A 23,020-nucleotide genomic window follows, 5' to 3' on the forward strand; every position below is an offset into this window, starting at 1 on the left:
GGGTTCGTTGCCTGCACTCGAGGAGGTTCTGGGCGTATTCACGTGACTCCTTGCCCAGGCTGGTAGGAAGTGCGGATTCTGATCCAGGAACCAGGGCTGTGGCCCGATCGAGGCTGCAGATGCAGCAGCTGCGCAGAGAGCGAGATCGAGCTGATCCGATGGACGAGTGGTGGGTACTGGCGCTCCGGAACAGACTGCTGATTCAGCCATTGACCATTTACTTGACAGATAGACGGGACGGAGCGAAGGGACGCAAGAAAAGCAGCCATCAAATTCTGTAGAGGTGGGTATAACATGCGAAGTTGCAACGATAATGGAGGATAGCTGACTACTTGATTTGGGTAGTTGGCCACGAGACAGGATGGATGGACGTCAAGCCGGCTCAGACTCCAAGTCGACTCGCAACAAGGGGGAGAATGTGGGTATCATAAGAGCAAGAGAATGAAACATCCGGGTCGTTTTTAAAGGACTCTGAAAAGGGGGGTTGGAGGTGGCTGTCAAGGCCACGATCGTCTTGCGACAATCACGCTCGTACATAAAATTAATCAAAAAAGAAAATAACAAGAAGCGCTCCATCCGAGGGAACAGGCATCACTGAACAGCAGCAACACGAGCCATACAGAAAGTGGCAATGGGACACGTGTGGATGGAACAGGCCAAAAAAAGAAATTTTGAATCAGAAACAGGCACTGTCACACACACGAGCAGAAAAAGCAACATCATCCACACATACCTTGGAGATCAACCGTTGTCTTTTCGCTGCGAATGCTCGTTCTTGTGCTGAGGCTGTTCCTAGTGGACGCACTTCTTGATGCGAGGCTCGCGTGCCCTGGGATTAGTCAGCGAGATTAGTCAGTGCTGTCCAATCAGAGCACGCGCTTTTGGCGTCGGCCCGTGGGTTCTCGGCAGCGGGTCAGATTTGTTCCACGCGCTCCGAACCGCAACCCTAACTGACCTTTGGTATTCAAGATGTACGCGGATCAAAGCTGTTTGGATCGAGTGTCTTCTCGCGCTCCGGGGAATCATGTGCTTCGCCAAGTGGTGAAGGATCCCCGAGCAAAAGGGCCTGAACGTCAGCCATGCCACATTGTCTGATGGATTTCTCATCTTGCCAGGCCCAGACTCGCATCGTGCCGCACTAGTGCTGGATGACTTGCATCTCAATCTCGAAGCTGGAGGAGGCAATCTCCGGGGTTTGCTGCAGTCAGCCCTGCTATGCGCCTGGCTCGGTTAGGAAGGTTTTGCCTGAACCATGTCGGTCCCGGAAGTCAAAGAGGAGAATAAATGGACGAGGAGGATCTCTCTGTCTGTCGGCTTTGAATTATTATCATTATTTTTGATATGGTGACAAAGTATGGATGGCCATTCTCCTACTACAGCGAGACATTCGCAATAACATGAACCCCGACCCAGCTTCTGCAGTGAGGTTCACTCTTAGCAGATTGCATGAGAGGACACCTTTTACCGCTGATCTTCAACCAACTTGTTCCCAGACTACCACTTGCTTCGGCTCTTTAGAGTTTCGTTCTGGATGACCTCGATCCAGTATCCGTCCGGATCGAGGATAAACGCAACGTTCTTCATTCGTCCATCTGTCAGGCGTTTCTTCCAGGTCACATTTAAAGACTCAAAGCGAGCGCATGCCGCGTCAAGATCGTCAACGGAGATACCTAAGGAACGAGACACGTTAACACTTATGCTTTCCAACGTGAAGGAAAAGGGGTTCCGGCACGTACAAATATGCCCGAATCCTTGCGGCTCGGAATTGCCATCATGGTAAACCCGTCCTTCCTGTTTCTCCGTCCCGTAATTCCAGGTGAGCTCCAGCAAGCCCTCCCATTCCGCCACTGGGTTCGACGCGTCCTTCTTCACTGGTGGATTGGATCCCGGATACCCCAGAAAGTAGAGATTGAATTTCGCAGACTCGTTTTGACTCTCTTTCACCAGCTCCATCCCCATGGTCTCCTGGTAAAATCTCAAGCTGACCTCGGCATCCTTCACTCTGAGCATCGTGTGGTTCAGTCGGTATGACTTTGGGTCCGTGCTTGTAACACCCGCAGCAACGCTTTCGTCTGTCCGTCTGATCAGCTCCACCCAATACCCATCTGGATCCTTGACAAATGCAATGTGCCTCATCCTCCCCTCCGTCAGCTTCTTCTGGAACGGAAACCCTGCATCTTCCAACCTCTTGCAGGCCAATTCGATATTATCCACCGAGATGGCAATATGTCCAAACCCACGATGCGGTTCGGTATTTCCATTCGCAACGGTGTAGTTCGGGTCATTTTCCGTCCCATAGTTATGGGTGAGCTCCAGAACCCCGTTTCTATCCGTCCAATGGCGCTCGCCAGACAGCGAATTAGGCCCGTTGTAAGCGAGGAAGTACAGTGAGAACTTTGCTTCTTCGAAATCGAGCTTGTTGATTTGCGAGAGGCCGAGGAATCCGTAGAATTCAACTGGTAGAAGGGGCTTGCGTGTCAGTTGCCCAATGCTTTTTTTTTACTTTCTTTTCGCGCATTGAAGACGGGATGTGAGAAGGCGGGGGGTGGGAGGAACATACGTGATTTCTTCGGGTCCTTGACGCGAATCATGGTATCTGCCGCAGACGCATGGATTTAGCTCCCAATCCCACACAGAAAGGATCGTCGAAGCACAGGTCGCTCGAGGCGTTAAACTCACGATTCAGCTTGTAGGTGGACGTATCGGTCGCCATGGCTGCGGTCAACAGTACTGGCTGTGCAATTCCTTTTTTGAACAACTCTCACTTCAATTGTCCTTGAAATAACGAATCCATGTCCCTCGGGCGGGTTTTATTCTCCTTTAAAGCGGGGTCTCCGTGAGGCCGAAAGTCGGTGCGGGGCAGCCTAGATCGGAATGACGTCGAGTTGCAATAACACAGGATCATATAATAACACAAGTTGTAATAGAAAAACATCTAAAGATCATGATAGAACACAATGATGCGCTGGACCTGGCTGGCTATTAGACATAGCCTCCCACTGTTCATCGTCAATCGCGGGTTCCTCTCTATCTCCCAACACTTTCTCCAAGCTGCAATGTTGAATTCACGACTTAGCAGTTGTTTGTTTGCTATGACTGCCCTTTTCGTCACTGTGGTGTACACCCACTTGTTTGAATATTGGACTCGGATACATGGACATAAACGTAGTAAGGAGAATAGTCTCTACTTCGTACGTAGCTAGATTAGGCGCGCTATACTAATTAATCTGGAGCATCTGGGGAATATGGGGTATGTAAGGGTATATAAAAGAAAAAGCAAAATTCATATATGTCGGTATACCATCCAAGAAGTCAAAAATGGAAACGAGAAAGTTCAAAGGTCGTTGAAACGGCTTTAACCAGATTTCTCCGCCCCGGCAATGCCAACAACTCCTTCTTCTTGCTTCTGCGCCGGTACGGCAGGATCCACCGTCGCATCGACGGCCTTGGTATCCGCCAGCGGCGGCATGACAGGAGATTCGGCAGCAGCAGCAGGAGCAGCGGCGGGGGGTTGTGTTACGCTTGCGCTCCTCTGCACCGTCGGGCTCGCAGGCTGGCTGCCCGAACCGGAACCCACGAAGCCAGCGAGCGCGTTGGACCAATCGTCGATCTGGTTCTTGCTATGAGCCTTGAATTGCAATTCGCTGCTCATGTGGAAAGCGTTTCCAACCTTGCCGCTCGAAACGTCCTTGCCCTTGATGGAGAACTTGAGGCCGTCGAAGTTGCCGATGGTGCAGTCGGGGAGATAGAGAGAGATATCTGGCTGGGGGTCGTGGCGGAAGTCGTCATTGTCCTTGAAGCCGTGGAGGAAGCCGGCGGGGGTGACGACGTAGTATCCGTCACTGTAGCCTTTCATCATGGTGCGGGATTTGCGCTGGAGGGTTCCTTCTACCAACGCTTTTGTGGCGCGGTGGTCTTGGTTCGGGAACGTGATATTCGACATGGAGCGCGGGGGAGTGTTGGGGTTGATCAAGGATGCATCGTTTCGCTCATAAAAGTTTGCCCATTCAAAGTCCGTGGGGATCTGCTGTCCCGCGCCGACCATATCAGCGTACATGGCACGCTGCCGATCTGATTGCGCACCCATGCATTGAAAGAACCGGTTCAGCGCATTCTGCACGGTTTCCAGGATATGCGCTTCGAACTGCTGGAAAGAGGATTGTATTGCCAAAATCTCCTTCAAGTTGTTATTCTCTTCATTGATTTGCTTGTTCAACCGGTGGAAAACTCCACGTGAAATAACGTATGGGTCATGCGAGGCCTCATGCTTCGCTCTTGTAGGCGAGTCGAAGGCAGCGGTGTATTGGCCCAGCAGTTCAATATGCTTCTGGGTATTTGTGCGCGCTTTGGCGACTAGCTTCGCGGCTTTCGTAGCTCCATGCTTGAGCTCTTTGCTTTTAGACTTGATCTCGCTGTGCAGTTTTTCGAGGATCGGGAGGACAGTGGCTTTGAGATTCTTCTCCGTTTCGAGATGCACATCTGCAATGCCCTACAGCGTGCGGCTAGGTTAGCAAACATGTCCCCTTCCCCGTTCGCAGAACTAACATGGATCATACCTGAGTGTTGAGTCGCAGACTATCAAACAGCCCCGTAACTCCGCCTTGTCCCTGGACAAAATGGTGCCCCTCCTTCAACGGCTCGGAAACAGTCTAGGCAAAATTCGCTCGTCAATACCAACCACGGTGATGGTTATGTCCTCCAACTCCAAAGGGCGCAACTAACCTTCAGGATCTTCTCAAACTCCTTTGCCTGCGCTTTCTGCACCTTGTGTGTCGCACTGACGTAGTTTTCAAGGTATCCGCACATATGCTTCCATGCGCGTAATCTTTCGATGAGGATGTTTGTAGTCTTGAAGACACGCCACCAGAAATCATCCAGGCCGCGATAGTTAGTCAATGGCATCCTCCAAGGCTTTGGGAAAGTAACAGTCATCGGGCGGGAAATGAAATAAAACGGGGAACGCTCAGGGCGGCGCAAATAAAGATTCGTAGAATAGAATACGGGTGTTCCAAAGAGGCATATTCCTGGATATCCAATTCGGGGAAAGTGAATCGCGAGAGACAGAAAAAGAGAGGAAGAAAGAAAAAGATCCAAGGAAGATAAACCACATCAATAAGGTCATGGCTCGTACACTCGGGAGCCGGTATGTAGTTCGTTCGCAAGGGGCAGTGAATTATTGACAGCTGTCAGACACCCTCTCTGGGCCCAAAAAAGAAAAAAAGGACGAATCCTGTCCAATCGGTGTCATCCCCAACCATGCAAAGCAAACAGACATGAAACGAAGAAGATCCAGAGAAAAAAAGGGAAATACGAGCTTGACGGGGGAATCAGCAAACTTACACCGCCCAGATCCGAGTCCGTGATGGTCTCATCGTCGCTGGATCCGCCCGTCGTGGTGGTGGTCTTCACCGTGCCCGAGCGATGAGGGAAACCGGTCATTCTTTTTCCTCCCGCGTGTTGCGCGTGTGTGTCTTTTTTGAATTGGAGTTGACTGGTGAATTCCGTTGGCTTGGTCGTCTTCTCGAGGAGCAGTTCTGCAAGTGAAAAGATGCAATGCGCAAGTTTAAAATATAAGAGAGTGAAGTTTTGCGGAGGGGTCACGGTTCGCTAGTAAACTCGCTGCTGGAATTCCCCCGCAGGGTTGCTTCCGAATGCTCCAGGGATTGATTCTAGAATGTCGGGACAACTGGTAACCCGTCAACCCAAAGAATGATCTAGACAGTCAATTCTAGGCTCGAAGGAAGAGAAAAAGGAAGAGTCGAGCGGCCGTTCTTCCGGGTTAAATAAGAGCGCCGGTGGATCGCCGATTCAAGCTGCTTCACCAGATGAGGTCATCATGGCGCTTTGGGCTGGTTGCCAACTGCACTTGAACCGCCAGAACCGCGCTGCTCTCGGCTGGTGATAGGCGCGAGTGTTGACGATGATGCATGTGGCTCTGCACTAGGTGAATCTATTCTGTAGTTACAATTGTTGTAGTTACATATATCACTGACTGCCCATCACAACCTCACGCGCCCTGTCCCAGAGAGCCTGCTACTGAAAAGCCCATTTTGACGCCAGGCCCAGTCCGCATGCCATTTGCCTCCAACAATCAACGCCTATATCGCACGACACCAGTACTCCTGACCCACTGCCAAATAGCTCCATGATTAAAAATATACAGGGCGAGCCTTCTTGTCCGTCGCCCAACCTAAGCCCTGAACGCCATAGAAATGCAAACCGATGGTATAGTCACGAATAGATATTAAACGAAATATATAAACACGAGGTTGGTGGGAAACAAGAGGCGGCCTACTCTCGAGACCGCGCTTGCATGATTCTGACTTGCCTCTCGGTGTCCGTAGACAAGTCATTGTTACTGCGATGGTGTAATGAGAAATGAGGACGAATGGGTGTGTCGAGGATTCCAAAGAGCCGGCTTGCTCTTCGGGAGTGGGTTGACTGGGGAGGACGCGGAGGAGGCCTGCCAGACGCAGTGGCGGCTTGGTAATTGGGGAGGGTTCCATCGTAATGGGTCCTCGCACTCGACCGGAGAGCTGTACTATAGCTAGGGACGCGGCATAGATCTTCGATCTCGTAGACTCGTGGAGCAGGCGTCGCAGATCCCGACGGAAATTGACCTTCCTCCGACGAGCGCCCCGAACCGTCCGATACCGCAAGGTCAAGTTCGCTCATGATCGAGGGAAGTTGATCGGCGTTATAGAATGACCGCCGCTGAAGTTCGTCCCCCGGGCCTTCTAGGACTTCAGGGGAAGGAGATGTGGCTCCGGAACCACGGGTGCGAAGATCCGCTAATCGGCTATGCAACGTATCGGCGCAGATATCCCCTACCTGAAAGCCTGGAAGAACCGCAAGGTTTTCAGCAGACATATTTCTGCTTTGCGAGCCAAAGGGCGAAGTCATCCCACTATAGATGTTGGGGGTGAAATAGCCATTCGGATCTAGGTCACTATACAGGGCGTCGAATCGATGGTCGCCGTACATAGGAGGTGCTTGCTGGTTAAGGTAGTGGTCGATTGAAGCCGAGTGCGGGTTTTGGCCAACAACATTATTGTTCTCGTCGATTCGGAAATTGGGAGAAATAATGATGAAGACCGGGAGGGTTGCGCGAAGCTGATTAAGTCAATAAATCAGCACATAAACTAAGGGACGGGTCGGGACATAGTACCTCTGAAGTATGCCCGTCGGGGTTCTGAAGGTGAACCTTGAACTTCAGCTTATGTTTGACCTTGATCCTTTTTGTCTCTGCATCTTGCAAGCATTTTCGCAAAGTCCTGGGCAGATCCCAAGTTTTGGAGAACTTGTAACCTTCCGCCTCGTCGTCCAGAATCTGCAAGTCGCCTTCGTTATCTACCTCGAAAGAATGGGAAAAAATGACCCTTGACGACTTTGAATTGCGCGGCACAGACTCGTCTGCAGGCATGGTCATCTCGAGAGACTCGACCAATTGAGTGGAAATGGTACCCAGCGCAAGGCCTTTCAGAAGTGGAACCATCCGAAAGTTCACCGCGATATGAGTGCCGAATATAATAGCTTTGTTGGGCACCGTGAAAGAATACTCTAATTTATCTGGCCATACATTTTCAATGCTCTGGATAGAAATAGTCAGTTTCGTTTGTCTACCCAGCCTCAGTCTGCATCAGTCTGCCCAAGTCACTCACCGTCACGTTTATCGTCTCTACCGTATTTGGATCCAATGCGCGAATGATCCTCAGCGGCTTTCTCGTACTGATGTCCTTTGCATATTTTCGCCCAATCTCTGCCTTTAGCCGATATGTGACCCACGAGTCGGGGAGGCCTTCAACGCTCTCCGGGAGAGACCCTGGCAGGATCACGTCAAAGGGAAATTCATAGTTGTCTGGAGACAAGATCTCTGTTTTGCCTTTTCCAGCGTCTCGAAACTTCCAGGTCTTCTCGAACACCACCTCCTCCTTTCCTTGTTTCCTGGCTCCGCTGAGAGGTCCGCTCACAACAGTCCACCTGGAAAGCCCGAATCGTCAACAGAGCGTCATTGCAAAGGACACAGAAATGTACTCACCCAATACGACAAACGCCCACGAGCTGAAGTCGTAAGTATTTGATCGTCAATGGCTCTGAAAGACAGAGGACCAATGTGCCCTTGAGATGTGCACTGGCAGCCTCATCTGGACTTCCGCGGAAGATAATGTAGTCATCGTCGAGTCTATCTCCTTGGCGTTAGCGGTAGCTCAATGCTCGGTATGTCTGTAGGAAGTTTGCCCACCTGATATCGAAATGTTTCGCGGGGTTCGTATGGCTAAAGAAGCTGAGAGCCATGTCAACAGAACTAGTTGCATCTAGACGTGGCCGAAGAAGCTGTAGAACGAGCTACGTCACCAGACGAGAGATGTGCGAGAATTGAGGGCGTAGAACCGTTGCAGGCGTAGAAGCAAAGAATGAAGACGAAGCGATCGAAGGGCAAAAAGAGAGACAGACTGTGCACAAAGACGGCCAGTCGACGGCTAACCCGCAACAGAGGGCAGGTGGGAGAGATGGCGGAGTTGCTTGGTAGGAGCGGTGCGGGCGACGACGAGCTGGACAGAAGGATAACTAACTAGGCATTCAATCCGTAACTATACAGACTGGAGAACACGGATGAAGAATTCACAAGCAAGTAGAGAAAAGGCTGCTGCCGAAACGCGCGACAAAGAGGAGCAGCCCGCCCGTGATCCTGCTGCCCTTACCGCTCAACCCCCCCTGGTCCCCGTCGCAACGTCAGTTGGGCCTCTTAGTCACGCCAGAAGAAAAAAATTTCCCTTGAAGAACTAAAAAAACCCGCTGGCGATGATCGATAGCCCGCAGCCACTCGCATCACAACGGGGCCGTGGATCCGCTTTAACCGTGAATCTGAGGGCCAAACGACAAGCCGCCTAGCCCGCCGGTTGACATCGCCGGTGGACTCGCCCGGAACTTGCAAGCGACGACAGGCCCAGCACATGCTAAACTTAGCAGCACTCGCTCGCCCGTGTTGGCTTCAACCGGAACGCGTTCCTTGTGCCGAACGCCGTCGGTCTTGCTGGATAATACGAGAGCACGAGAGACAAGACTACGATGAGTGAATGCTATCATCTCTCTCGGCGCAATCCATAGACCAGAACACATGCACTTGTTGGCCCTCTCTTCCCTCAGGTTCTGATCGTCCGACTTTGAAAGCAACAGGCCCGCTTTGTCAAGGGAGAACATGATTTCGGGACAGACCACCAGGGGGGTCTCAGGATTGCTGGGTTCAGCATGCCTGGCCGCGCCGATTATGACGGTGATTATTGAATCATCGCCAGGCTTAACTAGGTAGCCCACCCTTCAATAATGCCCTTGACGTTGGTACAGATCCCCGCAAGGCCGTGCGAACTGCAATTTACCGATAGCAGTTACCCATGCCCGATGCCTGTCTCCAGCACCAGACGGGAGATACGACTGCTGATCGTCCCGGGAGCCCTGCTCGGAAGATTAAGATGAAGACCAAATCCCTCCCCCTCATTATCAAGACCGGCCCGTCGAGAACAAAGTCACATGCGCTAGCGAACAAAGGGATGAAGAAACTTCAGAAGTTCATCGTCATGCTTTGGCTCAGACCAAATACGGAGTCTCTTGAAGCAAATGCCATCGATAACCGCCCTGTAGGGCCCGGAATGCGCTGCATATTCCCGTAACACCGGGTTGTACGCGCATGGCTAATCTGAGATGGGCTAGACCGGCTGACTTGCTTCTTCGCCCGTGCTTTCACTTTTGGAGCCTGAGATGAGATGCGACATATCCATACCTTTGGATTCATAGCACTTTTCAAGAAAAGGCTGATTCACGATGCCTTTACGACGACTACTCCGGGATCCCGGGCGCCTTCTCGCCTTTTTGATCAATCCAGGGAAATGCTTCTATTTTTGGCCCCGAAATTGTGCCAAATTCTAGGATCCAAGAAAAGAGCCAAGTTACCAGTTAACTAACTACTTAACTAGGTACGACAAGTCCCTGCAGACAACACATATCCCAAGACTTTGCACACAATGTACGTAGTATTTCTCCAGGCCACATCCAACCCGGCCGAAACCTCTTGCTGGGGGGCTCAAAAACGGAGAATTATCAGAAAAGGGCCGGGTTTTTGCATGTCGCCGTCTTTCCGGTTATACACTGGGCAATCACTTCCAGGCCCTACCCTATCACTATTTACAGATAAATTAGCTCCCTCTCTACGGCCTGCAGGATGTGCAGGTCGGGGCCGCTGAACGACTTGCTACTTTGTGGCTGAAGGGGGTTCTCTGCTCTATGCATGTATCACAAATTACAACTCCATTGCAGCAAGTGGCGCAGTTTTTTCTTGCGAGTCGAATAGGCAAGATAACTCCGGGGGAAGAAAATAAAGGCACTGTCAGCTCAAAAGAACCGCGGTGATCTGCAGTGCTGTCTCCAACAAACGGCTGCCAACTTGGACCTCTTCGCCAGCCACTGTGCGAATCATTGATGTCTAGAAAGTGAAAGTGCGACAATTGTAGGCCTGCCCAAATCGGCATTGCTCGATTGTAAACTGCCCGGTTTCAGCTGCAGGGTATAGTGGCTCACCATCACTTCATATAAAGGGTCAGACGGAGCAAGTAAACAACATTCATACAACCAACCGGCCTGCATCATTAGTCATTACTAGCAGATTGCATCAATTCAGTGATTAACAACTTGAACATTCTTGTCGCTCATTAGGTTGTATCTACTTCATCCGCTACATTGAACCAATATGACGCAATAGCAGGCTATTCAAGTGAAACAAATATTCAAAATCAACAAGCTCCATCCGCCTAGCTCTTCTGCGTCTAAAATCATGTATGGATGCATGCCCTTGTCATGTTGATCGAGACGCGATGGTTGACCGCTTCGATTCCAGCGAAACGCGAGAGGTTGGGCTTGCTAGCGGCGGGCCCTTGTTGCTACTTTCGCTCGGGCGATCCCAAGTGAAAATATGCCCTATCAAAAAGGATGGTCAGTTTCATTGCAATGGAACACTATATATGCCCCGGCTTACCTTCAAGTGATGATGCCATGATCGAATCTTCCAGAAAGCCTATCCAGCACACGGGGTCCTCGGCAATAACTTTCGACTATGCAATAGATGCTTCGTTAATAACTACCAAGAAACTTAGCAAAGATCTTGCACATACCAAAATAGGCGGTAATTGGGCAGTCATCGCCCGCGGCTCAACAGGGTGGTACAGTGGTTCCTCGCTTTTTTCATCTGACGGGCTATCAGCCAATGTAGAATTGGATCGTAGGCGCTCGGTCAGATTGCTTTCCGTTCGAGACCGACTGGCCGCGCTGAAGCTGCTTGAGACAACGCTGTTTCGATGACGGGCATTCACTTGAAGCTGCATTCCAAGTGGTTAGCCAGGTCCGCTACTCTAATTGCGATGATCGGTTGGATTGGCATAATTACCGCTCTGGGCCGATGAAGCATCGCAACACTAAAATCCCACAAAAGAAGTTGACAATCATCTCCCACACTTCCGAACCGATAGTTTCTCTCATCGCAACGCCATGGATCGAAAGAAACACACGTTACCCATGAATTATGCCCTTGGCAACGTGCGACTATTTTCCGCTCCTTGAACGACCAAATTGATATCAAGTCATCTTGTCCTCCCGTCACGATGTATTCACCGTCCGGGGACCAACAGACACAGAGTATACCGCCGTAATAACTCGTGAAGACATCTAGCAACCTATGGCACGTTGACTGTTTAGCTTTGGAGATTCGAGACAAAAGCACATAAAATTCAGGACTTGACGTACTTCTCTTCCAAGTAATTGATTATCCTCAACGTGCCATCTTCCACAACCACCGCAAGATGACGCCGATCAGGAGAGAAAGCAAAACTGTTAATCCGATGATTTGAAAGCTTCCAACATGCTACTGGGTTTGCTCTCTGATTTGGCGAGTTGACAGATTTGAGAATCTTGAACGTGGGCTTAGGCACCTCATCATCCTTTTCGTCAACGGAATCGGAGTCTTCCGATTGTTCCGGGACAAAGGGTGCGTCCTCCCTCTCTTTGTCATAAACCATTAGGCATCCATCAGAATGTGCTGCCATGAAGAGGTTCTCGGAGCCCGGAATCCACTTAATATGGGTCACCGGAAAACTATTGACACTCGAGTTCTTATTGAGGCGGGCGTATTTCTGCGACATGGGTTCGTACCAGAGAATATCCCCAGCGGAAGACCCCATGATAACATCCAAATGAGAGGCACTTTTTGTAACCTCATTGACATCATGAGACAGGATGTGTGCCTTCATGAAGAGTATCTTCACAAGCTGATCTTGCTTGTTTTTCGCACTGAAGTCCAACCATTGGAAAGCGCGGTTGATGTTCGCAAAAACGTAGAGGCCTTCTTGATTCCTGTCTGCTAGCTTCTTCAATGCATAGTCATTGGTAATCACCCGTGAAATGAAGGATGATGTGCTCTTGATAATACTGTTTTTCGGTTTTCGTCGTTTCAACCCGGTTGAATCCTTGGTGTGTGAAATCGAGAGTGCAAGGTTTCCTCCTCCAAACGCCGTGGCGGTGCTATCGGGTGCACAAGTACTACTTCCCGTTTCCGAAGAGTGAAGCCCATCGTGGTCGCTTTCTTTGATGCTCTTGAGGTTGGATCCCGTACTTCCCAACGTAGTCGTTCTGTAGAGGTCGGGCGGGTTGGTTGGGGGCTTAACTATAACAGGCGACACTTTCACGCCGGATGTAAGTGGTAAAGGAGTGGTGACGAGAGGATTATAGTTGATTTGCGGTGGTTCAGAGGGGTGTGGAGGTGGAGTTGCAAGGTGGACATCATCCCGGAGCTCGTACGTCCCTAGGTTAGTCCACCACCGCTTGGTCAGTGACAGAATGAGACACATATGGACAAAGAGGAATAGCAGAAAATTATCAAGATAAATAAGTGATGATACCTTCGCCAATCTGTAAGGGACACCCGCCTTCTGGGTGTTTGACGACGTTGGTCGTCTCGAGGATAGGGACCGGGTAGCCATTCGAAGCCCCGGCAGCATAGGCAAGAGGAGCGGAATAGCGCGGAGGCGGAGGTGGTAGAAAACTATGTGATGTTAGCTTGAAGAACTGGTTTCTGGCACCATGCATCACTTCAGTTGCAATAACCCGGTTCCGCTCAGCGACTCTCCCGAGCCAAATTGTTAAGAACCATGCACCAGAGGAAAAGATCAGGAAATAGTGTTCTTACAACATCATCTTGAGGTATCCTTAGCTGAACTCATCCAATCCACCGAAGTTGCTGGCCCAAGCATGGGAATCGGAGGGAGGGTCTGGATCTGCGGCCGTCCGTGGAAGCTTCCGGAGATTCCTACTCTGGCAACGCGGTAGCCTAGTATCCGGACAGCAAAGCGTTTGCCTGGAGAACCCTCCTCCGATGAGGGGCTCAGATAGGGATGTCGCCGCTTAACGAGTCGGCAAATCGTCGAATAACACTTGATGCTGCGGCGCTTCACTTCCGCCGTGTAGTCGCCGGGTGGAGTCGCGAGAGCACGTGCATGCGGCCAACCAACCCCACATGATGCGGGGACGGCATTAGCGCGTTTTCATCGGATGACTAACGATGCCTTACATATATATTGAGGTTTCACAGTACGGAGTATAGATATCTAGATGGCCTGGTAAGGTGTGGTTCAGATTTATCAGCACTTGATAAGACCAAGCAATCTCAATTGGCGCTTCCCGACACGCGGCGCCATATGACAACAGCCGCAGCTCCAGCGCAAACGATGGCTCCAAGCGCAATGCCCCAAGCCATCCATTTCCCTTCCACATCTTCTTCTGACCTTGGGAATGCAGTGCTGGGCTCCATGGCTGCTTCTGCAATATGTACAAATAGTTCCTGGATCGAGTTCCAGGTCACGCTGACATGTAAAGGAGGGCCGGGCATGTTTAATCGGCTGGTATACTCATCAGGTTGACTTTCAGCACGCTGGGTCGTGCGGTCCAGGTCAGCTTTCAAAGCAATAAAGACGCTTGGGAGCTCCTCAAGGTGTGGATATTTCGCGCGGAGAGTTGGGATATAAGCAAAAGAGTCGGGGTCAGATGAATCATAAGTATATGCGACCACGTCGCATTGGTCTAAAAGTTTCGTCTTATTGTCTAATATCGCAGGCTCCAACTCGCCAAGCTCATCGAGAATCAAGTAGCATTGACGACCGCCTGGAAGTTCCACTGTATTCACCGCCGTGCTAGGTTGAATTGTTGGGTGGGATGTAGGGCCAAACCCACGGGAGAGGAACGCATCGAGAAGCGCGGACTTGCCGGACCCCGGTGCACCCAAAACATGACAGAGCACAACATTACGCCCAACTCGCCCGGGCCGTCGCCGCCGTTTGCGTGGCTTTGTGATTTTCAATGCCGCCGTGGTCGAAGGGTTGCTACGGTCAGTGGACTCGAAGCCGAGATAGGTGAGATACTCAAGCGTGGGTTGGGTGATGTGAATGTAGTCATACTCCACTGGGCCAACCACCCTTGAAGAGTTACGTGCCCAGCCTCGTTTCGCACTGTAGACGACGGGAAGGAACCATCGGCCCAAGAGGTTGGAAGGCCCGGAGTAGGGGCAAACAGAGAAGCAAGCTCAGCATCATTCAAGCCGCCGTCGTTGTCCTTATCACAAAGCAAAAACAAATCAACGAAAAAGCGATAACCGGCAGGGGAGAGCTCTGCTGAAGCAAAAGGAGGAACCTCCAGTCGAGGATGAAGAAAATCTTCCTGCAATGACAGGTTGTCGGTATATTGAAAGGCGCGAAGAATGATCCAGACAGTTTCATGTCGACCTTTTTCCACGTATAACTTGTTAAGATGTAAAAATCCTTGAGAATCTATTCCTGACGGGGTGACCGAGCCAGGGCACGTCCTTTGAATAGTCTCTTTTATATGCGCGAGGTCATCGTCATTCAACGGTTTCCCAAAACATTTTACCTGGAAATCGTCAATTTCTCTATCGCTCAAGTACCCATTGTGGTCTTTGTCACATAGGTAGAAGATGCGTTGCAGGGCATTCACGGCTGCCGGTTTCAAAACTGATTCTTTTGAATCAAACAGAGGGGCGATAGGATAGGTGACCGCCTTTTGACACAAGAAGAAGGCTTCATTCACATTCCGATGTTCCCTAGCGCTACTTCGTATGCAAGAGTCAATCTCTTTGAATTCAGTCATTATTGGTAGCATTTCGTCCTCTACCGTCTGTTGACTACTTCCCTCCGGTGTCAAGTCTGACTTATTGGCACATAACACAACTGGAACATTGACACCCAAGGACCGGAAGTATGGCAGCCAAAATAGCGCAACTCTTTCATAGCTATAATGGTCTGAGTATACCAGTAGTATCACATTGGATTTGCGAAGTTCCTTGGCGAGGTTGTTTCGTTCTTGGGGTAAGGCGGAGGTGTCGACGATGGTGGTAGTGGTCACATTTTCGGGCGTGCCAATCGTCGGTGGAATCGTAACTTGAGGAAGCACCGGCTGTATTTTGTTTGTCACAAATACTCCCTTTACTAGGGAGGTGATCAAGCTAGATTTCCCAGTCCCTTCATCCCCACAAACGCATATCCGAACTGCCAATCCATCGTATGAGTAAGCTTGAAGGTGGTTGATAATAGGTAATTCCTCTAACTCACCTGTGCCCATCTCTCACTTGATTCGACTGCGGGAAGCTTGTGTGTACAATTCGAATTCACATCATAGTGCTTCTTAGTGAGGTTTCGCCCACATTCCCAAGAGAAACGTCCTTTCGAAGCTCTGTGGAGGCTTCCCAGTACGGGCTCAACGATAGAGCTCGGAGTGCGGAAAAACAAAACATCCAGGCTGCAGCCACACATGCACTCAGATCGGACTAAAGCAATCACGTAAGCAGGCGCCGTTCATACTGGCCCTTTATTGGCTGACTATGCGCTCAGCCACGATGCCACTCGTCCCGTACCCCACACATTTCCGTCATCTTCCACTTCCCGCAGTTGGAGAGCAAGTCACTCCAACCGACCATTCCATGCAACACCCGTCGCGCCGCAGGTCTTAGCGGGCTTCATGAATGACTTTTGATTTCTTTCAATTGCCCGGAGACGTTCTCTCTGATTAGCATCGCTTCCCCGAACGCCCTTCCCCGTCGACCCGGAGTCCCAGCTCCTTGCGACAGTGCGCAATGCCTCTGGGAATCCATAACCCGCTGCCCGCTTCTCTGAGGAGTATGTAACTTTTAATCTAGCCAATTCTCTTGCCGATACTAAAGTTGTAGCAAACAGGCGAATGCAGAAAAGCTGGCAAGATCCTAGCTTCCTTCGTCGATCCTCGTCAGGCCTTTGGTCCCGATAAGATTATTCCGCCACAAATCTTAGCCAACGCAAAGGTTTGAAACAACTGTGCATTGAAGCTCCCTTCAAGGCAGTCATATAGATACTTAAATTGGAAGCAAAATAACAGTTTGAATGATGTAGGGTCTCGCCGTTATCACAGTTTTGAAAGCCGGATTTATCGGTTCCGGTCGATTCGGGTCCGGCGTCGTAGTGGCACGCCTTGCTGATGGTACCTGGTCTGCCCCCTCTGCAATTGCGACCGCAGGAGCGGGAGTTGGTGGCCAGATTGGATTTGAATTAACGGATTTTGTCTTTATTCTTAACGACTACGCCGCCGTGCGAACGTTTTCCCAAGCTGGTTCAATTACGCTCGGAGGCAACGTTTCCATTGCTGCAGGGCCAATTGGCCGAAATGCGGAAGCTGCAGGAGCTGCAAGCACAAAGGGCGTTGCCGGCGTGTTCTCTTATTCAAAAACCAAAGGCTTGTTCGCCGGCGTCAGTCTGGAAGGCAGCGTGCTGGTTGAACGAAGAGATGCCAATGCAAAACTCTACAACGCCAGAGTGACTGCCAGTCAGTTACTGGGGGGTGCTGTACCACCTCCCCCGGGTGCTGAACCTCTGATGAGAGTTCTCCAGTCCAGAGCATTTTCCGGTGTGAATGCGTATGACGATTCGATGTATAACGACATTCCGGTATATGATGAACGCCACGATGATGTTGTCTGGGAAGGAAGGAGAGGAGACGCTCTTGGTGAAGGTGTCCCTCGCCACCGATCCGCGTCTATGAATGATGAATACGAATATCACGACAGACCAAGGAGATCCAATACGTGGGCAGATGATGTTTATGACCGCCAATTCACTGGAGGGCTGAACCGATCTGCCACGGGTCGGACTAGTCAAAACGACCGTTTTGGAAATATCGGCAGTCGCGGCCGCAGTTTTACTTCTGGCGGCTTCGGAGAAGATTACGTATACCGAGATCAGAAGCCAGCGCGCCCAACAGCGCCGAAGCCAGTATTTGGGCAAAAGTCATCTCCACCAGTCCTCCAAAAGAACCAAGCGGTTGCTTTGTTTACATTTGATCCAGATCAGGAAGGGGATCTGGGATTCAAGAAGGGGGATGTTATCACAATTTTGAAGCGAACGGATAAGAAGGAAGATTGGTGGACTGGGCAGATAGGGGACAGGACAGGAGTCTTCCCAAGGTACATTTTTGAATTGCTTTTCGCACGAACTCTGATTTTATGTCTTTTACTGACTAGATTTCATTTCTAGCAACTATGTCGATGTCATGAACTAGGTATCAATATATCTAGGCCTGTTCGCGAATTTGAATCAGGACATTCGCAGCGGCCGTGGCCCCGTTTTTGATCGCGGTGTCTGTTATTTCTGGCCCACAGCGCTGGAGTTGAAAAAGACTGCTTTTATGATATCGATGAATTTTTTGAGCATATGTACTTGACCATTTCGGTGATGTGACAATCTTGTAAACGTCCTAAGACGATTTTATTTATCTGATGCATATTCCATCTGGATATTGTGGCGTCCATTTGTTTTTGCCGCACGTCTTGCATCTCTTCTCAGTTACCGTTTGGCGTTTTCTAACAATTTGTCTTATGTGATTATTCAAATTGATTTTTGGCGATGAAATGATCGGCAATAGGAGCAGAACTTCTCCTTGTAAGTAGACAATTCCCCCATTCGGAGTGTTCACAGTAGGTGGACAAAGCCAAAGAGAGTGATTGATAGAGTATGTATGTACAGTACCTACGGACATAGGGGTGCCATGTGCGCCCCAGCAGATGACTCTATTGAAAGAGTATCGACAGGCTGTCATGGGGCTAGGGTCCTGCAGACAACATTGTGTTCTAACGATGCCGGTTGTCAAATAGATTGTATGTATGGCCCGCAACGGGAACCAGGTTATTAATAGAAGCTGTAGCGTGTCCATGGTAGCCATTCAGGGGATCAAATCACACGACAGCCCAGCACGATATTCAACACTGACATTTCCCGATGCTGTAGGATGGATGTCGATTTGTGATTTGCGGATTCGATCTCAGGTGCTGGAGCCAGAGGAAATAATACCTGCTTCATTGGCCGAGGGTCAACCACTTTCAACCCAGTCGATTTGAAGGGAAAGCTTTCCACGGTCCAGATCGCTTTTACCAAGACATGTAAGGATGCCATCCAGGGAAATCGTTCCAGTGATCGGTTGAATCCAGGTCTGATCATGAGGCGAGCCAGTGTCCTGCGTTGATCAAGCCCTGAAGTGGAGCAACAAGTTACGGTGAGGGTTTGGGCCGAATCTTGACTGGTTGGTTGGGTGGCTCTGAAGGACGAGTGTTTCTCTGCTCAAACACTGGTGAAGAGTCGGGAGGGAGATGCCAGACAAGCTAGAAATTAGATGTGCATAACTGTTGGGTTCACCATTCAAGACAGGAGGCACAGACGGGAGTGGCTTTGGTTGTAACAGTACGGGGAGTCGCATTGCACAACGGGCAGAGAAGCGCTAAATAGCTCGTCTGCTCCCTAGTGAGAAGTGGCCAAGCGCCGTTTCAACGGAACCATCCCAGAAGTGACCCATGGGTTAAACATCGTTTCTCCTCCATGTTGATATCCAGAGAAGACACACGGCCTTGACGGTTCACGCGGGAACGGGCAAGTAAATGACTCTCCCAGGAAGTTGACAATCTGTTCAAACGCCCCTGCCCGCCCATTCCAAGCCCGCATGTGCCGCCTTCACTCCTGAGGGACCGTCCGTGCATTCTAAACCGCATCGGCCAACGATCCATCTTCACCTCCAATACGCAATATTCCTTACAGCCACCCTCTCTAATCGAAACCCTCAGGATCCCGGTCCACAATCCCAGGGAGACCTCCCCCTTGCCATTCACTGGCGCTTGCGATTCGAGAAAGCCTGCTACCCGGCAACAGACCCGATTTCTGACGCTTTCCTTCTCGCTGCTTGTCTGGGCCGTCACCCTTTTTCCTGATTCCCTTCTCTCACTTCTGGCTGATGGGTGAGCGCGGCCCTCCTCCGTGACCGACCGTCTTCGTGATTTACTCGACGCTTCGATGCAACTCCGTTTTCACACGACGCATTTCCGGCGGTATATCCCCAGAAAGGACTGACTCCTCTCCGTCCTTCAGCGTGCCGACTCTCTTGGAAATCGCGCAATAAGGTGCTATTATATTCTCAATGATGCAGGTATGTTGAATAGAAGGCTAAACAACGCCCCGGAGCAAAAGATTACTTCCACGGGGTTTGGTTAATTGTGCCGAGATCCTATTAAAGGGGATGGCTGGCGACGGAGTGCTGTCAAGTTGCCTAGTTCTATCCCTTAGATAAATCCGATTTACCAGAATTGCTTGATCCAGTTGCTAATGGACTTCTCTCTACGACAACAGACGTCAATAGCCTCATACGACCGAGAAAACGGAAGAGATACGTCACGACAAAGACATGTTCCTCCATTGTCGATCAGAGACGGCAGCCACCACGTCACGGAGACCATCAGCCAAATGTATGAAGATGACTATGATCGGAGGAATTCGAATCGACTGAGTTTCGTTGCAACACAGCAAGATGAAACCATCTCTACCACCCCAATTGCTAGGAATAACGCCGATTCCCGCACCTCTCCGCACCGGTTGCAACACCTTCCAATCAGAACGGGTTCGTTTGATAAACAAAGACCGAACGGGCAACAAGGGTCCCCCCGAGAGAGCGGTGGACAACGGAATAATGGAGAATTATCACCTGGATTGAGTCGTGCTGCGGCAACAGAGACCACAACTACTGCCTTTGAAGTCAACGATCTTGATTATGGGTCAAACCCTGCGGCTGTTGCGCAGGAGCTAAATAACTTGGCTGCACTCAGGAGGATGTCAATGGATGTCGGTGCGATTGATCCAGATTTGCCATCCTTCGGGTCCGGGTTCAGTATGCCATCAATCGCACCGTCCCCCTCTGCTGGAGAGGACGATACCTCCAGATTGTTTTGGGTTCCAGCCCGTTTGCATCCCGGGATAGCCCCAAAGGAATTTAAAACCTTTCTCGAAAGCAAGGCAGAACAAATCAAGAGGCGATCAGGAGAACTATCATTCTTGGACCCTAGCTTAGGCATGCAACAAGGTGCGGGCGGTGAGCTGCGAAGAAAGAAGTCGATGCTGTCAAGACAAGTGGATTCATCGAGTATTAGCAGCAGCCGTTCCGATAGTATTAGATCGGCGCCTGCATCGAGCCTCCAGGCACTAGCAGAAGAAGCATCGTCTAGCGCATTATCAAATCATTTTGCTGATGACAAGCCCATCTTACCTCTCGCTCCCCCTGGTCATTCTTTACGAAGATCCACACGCACAACATATCGGAAAGGCAGCTTACGGGCCGGCGAGAGAGTTCCAAGACGATTCCCAAGACAATCAGACCCAAATTCGGATGCTGCTTTACGCAGATCTCCGCCGCCACTGGAGGAAACGCCAATTCTTGGGCTCACCAGGGTTTCTACCGATCCGACTCCGGTGCTCAACAGCCCAACAAGCTCCTCGCGACTTGCTCCCCACAGGAGCCTCACGCCTGGAGACAGTTCTGACGCTGGTCGTGAATCGCGGCAAGAACGTCCAAACCTAGGCCTGCGGACTATTTCTACACACGCATCGACCCCCCATACACCATCGACTCCACGTTCGATTCTCAAAGATTCTCCAACACATATCCAACACGACAACATACACTCTGCCGACGCAATCTCTCCTATTCAGCCGCAACAACATTTTATTCCAGAACGAAAATCTTCCCATGGTGCACCACCTTCACTTCCGCCACAAATGCCACTACCTCCAGAGCCTACCACGGCCAGGCCAAGGAAAACATCTAGTAAACAAGGTAAAGAAATTCCCCTAGCATTGAAAATTGCCAGCCATCTACCCCCACTTTCCGAAGGCATGAGGACAGATTGCTTACGAGTGGTGACATCCATAGCAGAAGACAAGAAGCCAGAAAAGAAGACAAAGGAGAAGAAGGACCCGGAAGGCGGTCGAAAGTCAAGTTGGCATTGGCGGCGAAGTACCGAAGATAAGGACAAAGATAAGAAGAAGGACGATGAAGGGAAAAAACACAAATCAAAGTCGAGCAGATCAGGGGATAAAATGCATGATAACACCCGCCTTGACGTTTTGCAAACCTCTATTGATGGCGTCAAACCACGCGAAAGCGTGATAATTGACCGTTCGGGTGACGACGACCGGCGAAACAAAAAGGCAGATAATTATGAATTCAAAAAGGAGAAGGAATCCGGCCTCTTCTCATCCATATTCGGCAGCAAAAAGAAGGGTAGCCAAGATAACCACAGAAAGCACTCGCGGAATTTGTCTCCAGAACCTCGTTTAATCGAGCTTAAACCGAGATATTGACTACAATTGGACTCGGTTTTCGCTTCTGCAGAAGCGCGCCATATACCGCATGGCGCACATAAAACTAGCGAATCCGCGACGTGCATTGTATTCGCAAGTCCTTCTCAGCAATTTCATGTATTCATATCTTGCGAAAGTCCAACAGATGCATCCACATATGAGTTTGCCTACGTCCCCAGCGCAAAATCAGCAGCGGAAGAAAGAGCTACACCAGCAGCAACAGCAGCAGCAGGAGCAAGCTGATGAATATTCTCAGTATCAAGAGTACCAACAGGTAAGTAGAGATTTTTTAGTTGACCTGCTTCCCGCTCCAGCATTCTAACAAATAAATTGCAGGGCCAGGAACATGATCAATACGGCGAGAGCGTATCTTACGTAGACGATGAGCGTATGTACTATGATATGGAAGGAAACGGCGCTCATAATCACAGCACAAACCATGACCCTGGAAACGAGTGGGTACCTAGACATAACCAACGGACGACTTCAAACGAAAACGACGACGACGACGATATGTGGTGATGCTGAGATATTCGATTGTGAACCGAAGATAGCACACTACATAACCGCTGTTCCCGCGATATACTTGCTCTCCACGAAGCAATTAATGACCCTACCTAACGGCTTTGCTTGCCCTTCCGTTATTCCCCAATTATGCGTTCTCAGCCAGGAGCATTTCGGTAGATCGGTTGATTTGCAACTACAAGATCGTCCGAAGCACTGCGCATGATACTTTGGATCCGTTTCCCTTTTTGTTTCCGTATGGCATAGCGGGGGCTACTCACGAATCTTCATGCTGTCCTTCGATAATTGGGCCACTTTTGCAGTCTCCCGTCTCCATATACATAATATTTACCCTTTTAAGCCTTTCATGATAGTTTTTGTTTTTTGTCGAGCCTATTGGGGTTTGCTCTCAGGTCGTTGGCTCTAAGCTTGGTGTTTTGCATGCTCTCGAACCTGTCGCTGGATTTGCGTATCCATTGGGACGTCTAAAAGCTTGGATTAGATGTATATATTATATATCAAGCCATAATACTAAGACCAGACGCACTAGTTGCCGGATTCCCTGTCATCGCAATGGCTGGCGGTTGACGTGCATCGTCGACGATCCCGGTCGATCTTTGGGCTGCGTGCCAAGCCGAACTAGGTCTAGCGTGGACCTTGGCCTGGGATATCTCAACGACGACCTCCAAGGAACTCTAGACAAGACGCAGGGCCAGATTCTCATTTGGATATCTAGTTTAATACGCCGGTTCCTCCGTTATTCTGGG

General features: G+C 50.2%; 8 protein-coding genes across 8 annotated transcripts; 3 read left to right on the forward strand and 5 right to left on the reverse strand.

Annotated features, from left to right (window-relative positions):
* Positions 1-1,494: 1,494 nt before the first annotated feature.
* On the reverse strand, positions 1,495-2,713 carry UREG_01175 (lactoylglutathione lyase; the record flags this gene model as incomplete). Its single annotated transcript, XM_002541613.1, has 4 exons — positions 1,495-1,670; positions 1,737-2,456; positions 2,561-2,596; positions 2,680-2,713. 4 exons carry the CDS (start codon positions 2,711-2,713, stop codon positions 1,495-1,497), a joined length of 966 nt encoding a protein of 321 aa, XP_002541659.1.
* A 642-nt stretch (positions 2,714-3,355) lies between these two features.
* On the reverse strand, positions 3,356-4,932 carry UREG_01176 (uncharacterized protein; the record flags this gene model as incomplete). Its single annotated transcript, XM_002541614.1, has 3 exons — positions 3,356-4,489; positions 4,557-4,649; positions 4,723-4,932. The coding sequence occupies 3 exons, from the start codon at positions 4,930-4,932 to the stop codon at positions 3,356-3,358; spliced, it is 1,437 nt and encodes a 478-aa protein (XP_002541660.1).
* A 1,359-nt stretch (positions 4,933-6,291) lies between these two features.
* UREG_01177 (CreD protein) lies at positions 6,292-8,295 on the reverse strand (the record flags this gene model as incomplete). The annotated part of the gene is made up of 5 exons (XM_002541615.1): positions 6,292-7,113; positions 7,169-7,591; positions 7,662-7,980; positions 8,039-8,182; positions 8,243-8,295. The coding sequence occupies 5 exons, from the start codon at positions 8,293-8,295 to the stop codon at positions 6,292-6,294; spliced, it is 1,761 nt and encodes a 586-aa protein (XP_002541661.1).
* A 1,097-nt stretch (positions 8,296-9,392) lies between these two features.
* UREG_01178 (uncharacterized protein) lies at positions 9,393-9,668 on the forward strand (the record flags this gene model as incomplete). Its single annotated transcript, XM_002541616.1, has 1 exon — positions 9,393-9,668. One exon carries the CDS (start codon positions 9,393-9,395, stop codon positions 9,666-9,668), a length of 276 nt encoding a protein of 91 aa, XP_002541662.1.
* A 1,178-nt stretch (positions 9,669-10,846) lies between these two features.
* UREG_01179 (catabolite repression protein creC) lies at positions 10,847-13,128 on the reverse strand (the record flags this gene model as incomplete). The annotated part of the gene is made up of 6 exons (XM_002541617.1): positions 10,847-10,968; positions 11,027-11,102; positions 11,163-11,366; positions 11,435-11,720; positions 11,791-12,844; positions 12,942-13,128. 6 exons carry the CDS (start codon positions 13,126-13,128, stop codon positions 10,847-10,849), a joined length of 1,929 nt encoding a protein of 642 aa, XP_002541663.1.
* A 577-nt stretch (positions 13,129-13,705) lies between these two features.
* UREG_01180 (uncharacterized protein) lies at positions 13,706-15,669 on the reverse strand (the record flags this gene model as incomplete). Its single annotated transcript, XM_002541618.1, has 3 exons — positions 13,706-14,455; positions 14,524-15,620; positions 15,660-15,669. 3 exons carry the CDS (start codon positions 15,667-15,669, stop codon positions 13,706-13,708), a joined length of 1,857 nt encoding a protein of 618 aa, XP_002541664.1.
* A 511-nt stretch (positions 15,670-16,180) lies between these two features.
* Positions 16,181-17,634, forward strand: UREG_01181 (uncharacterized protein; the record flags this gene model as incomplete). The annotated part of the gene is made up of 4 exons (XM_002541619.1): positions 16,181-16,223; positions 16,281-16,384; positions 16,473-17,539; positions 17,610-17,634. The coding sequence occupies 4 exons, from the start codon at positions 16,181-16,183 to the stop codon at positions 17,632-17,634; spliced, it is 1,239 nt and encodes a 412-aa protein (XP_002541665.1).
* Positions 17,635-19,721: 2,087 nt separating this feature from the next.
* Positions 19,722-22,271, forward strand: UREG_01182 (uncharacterized protein; the record flags this gene model as incomplete). The annotated part of the gene is made up of 3 exons (XM_002541620.1): positions 19,722-21,669; positions 21,818-22,023; positions 22,086-22,271. The coding sequence occupies 3 exons, from the start codon at positions 19,722-19,724 to the stop codon at positions 22,269-22,271; spliced, it is 2,340 nt and encodes a 779-aa protein (XP_002541666.1).
* Between the last annotated feature and the right edge of the window lie 749 nt (positions 22,272-23,020).

The sequence above is a fragment of the Uncinocarpus reesii genome, genomic scaffold (assembly GCF_000003515.1).
Source record: "Uncinocarpus reesii 1704 scaffold_1 genomic scaffold, whole genome shotgun sequence".
Classification (NCBI taxonomy): domain Eukaryota; kingdom Fungi; phylum Ascomycota; class Eurotiomycetes; order Onygenales; family Onygenaceae; genus Uncinocarpus; species Uncinocarpus reesii.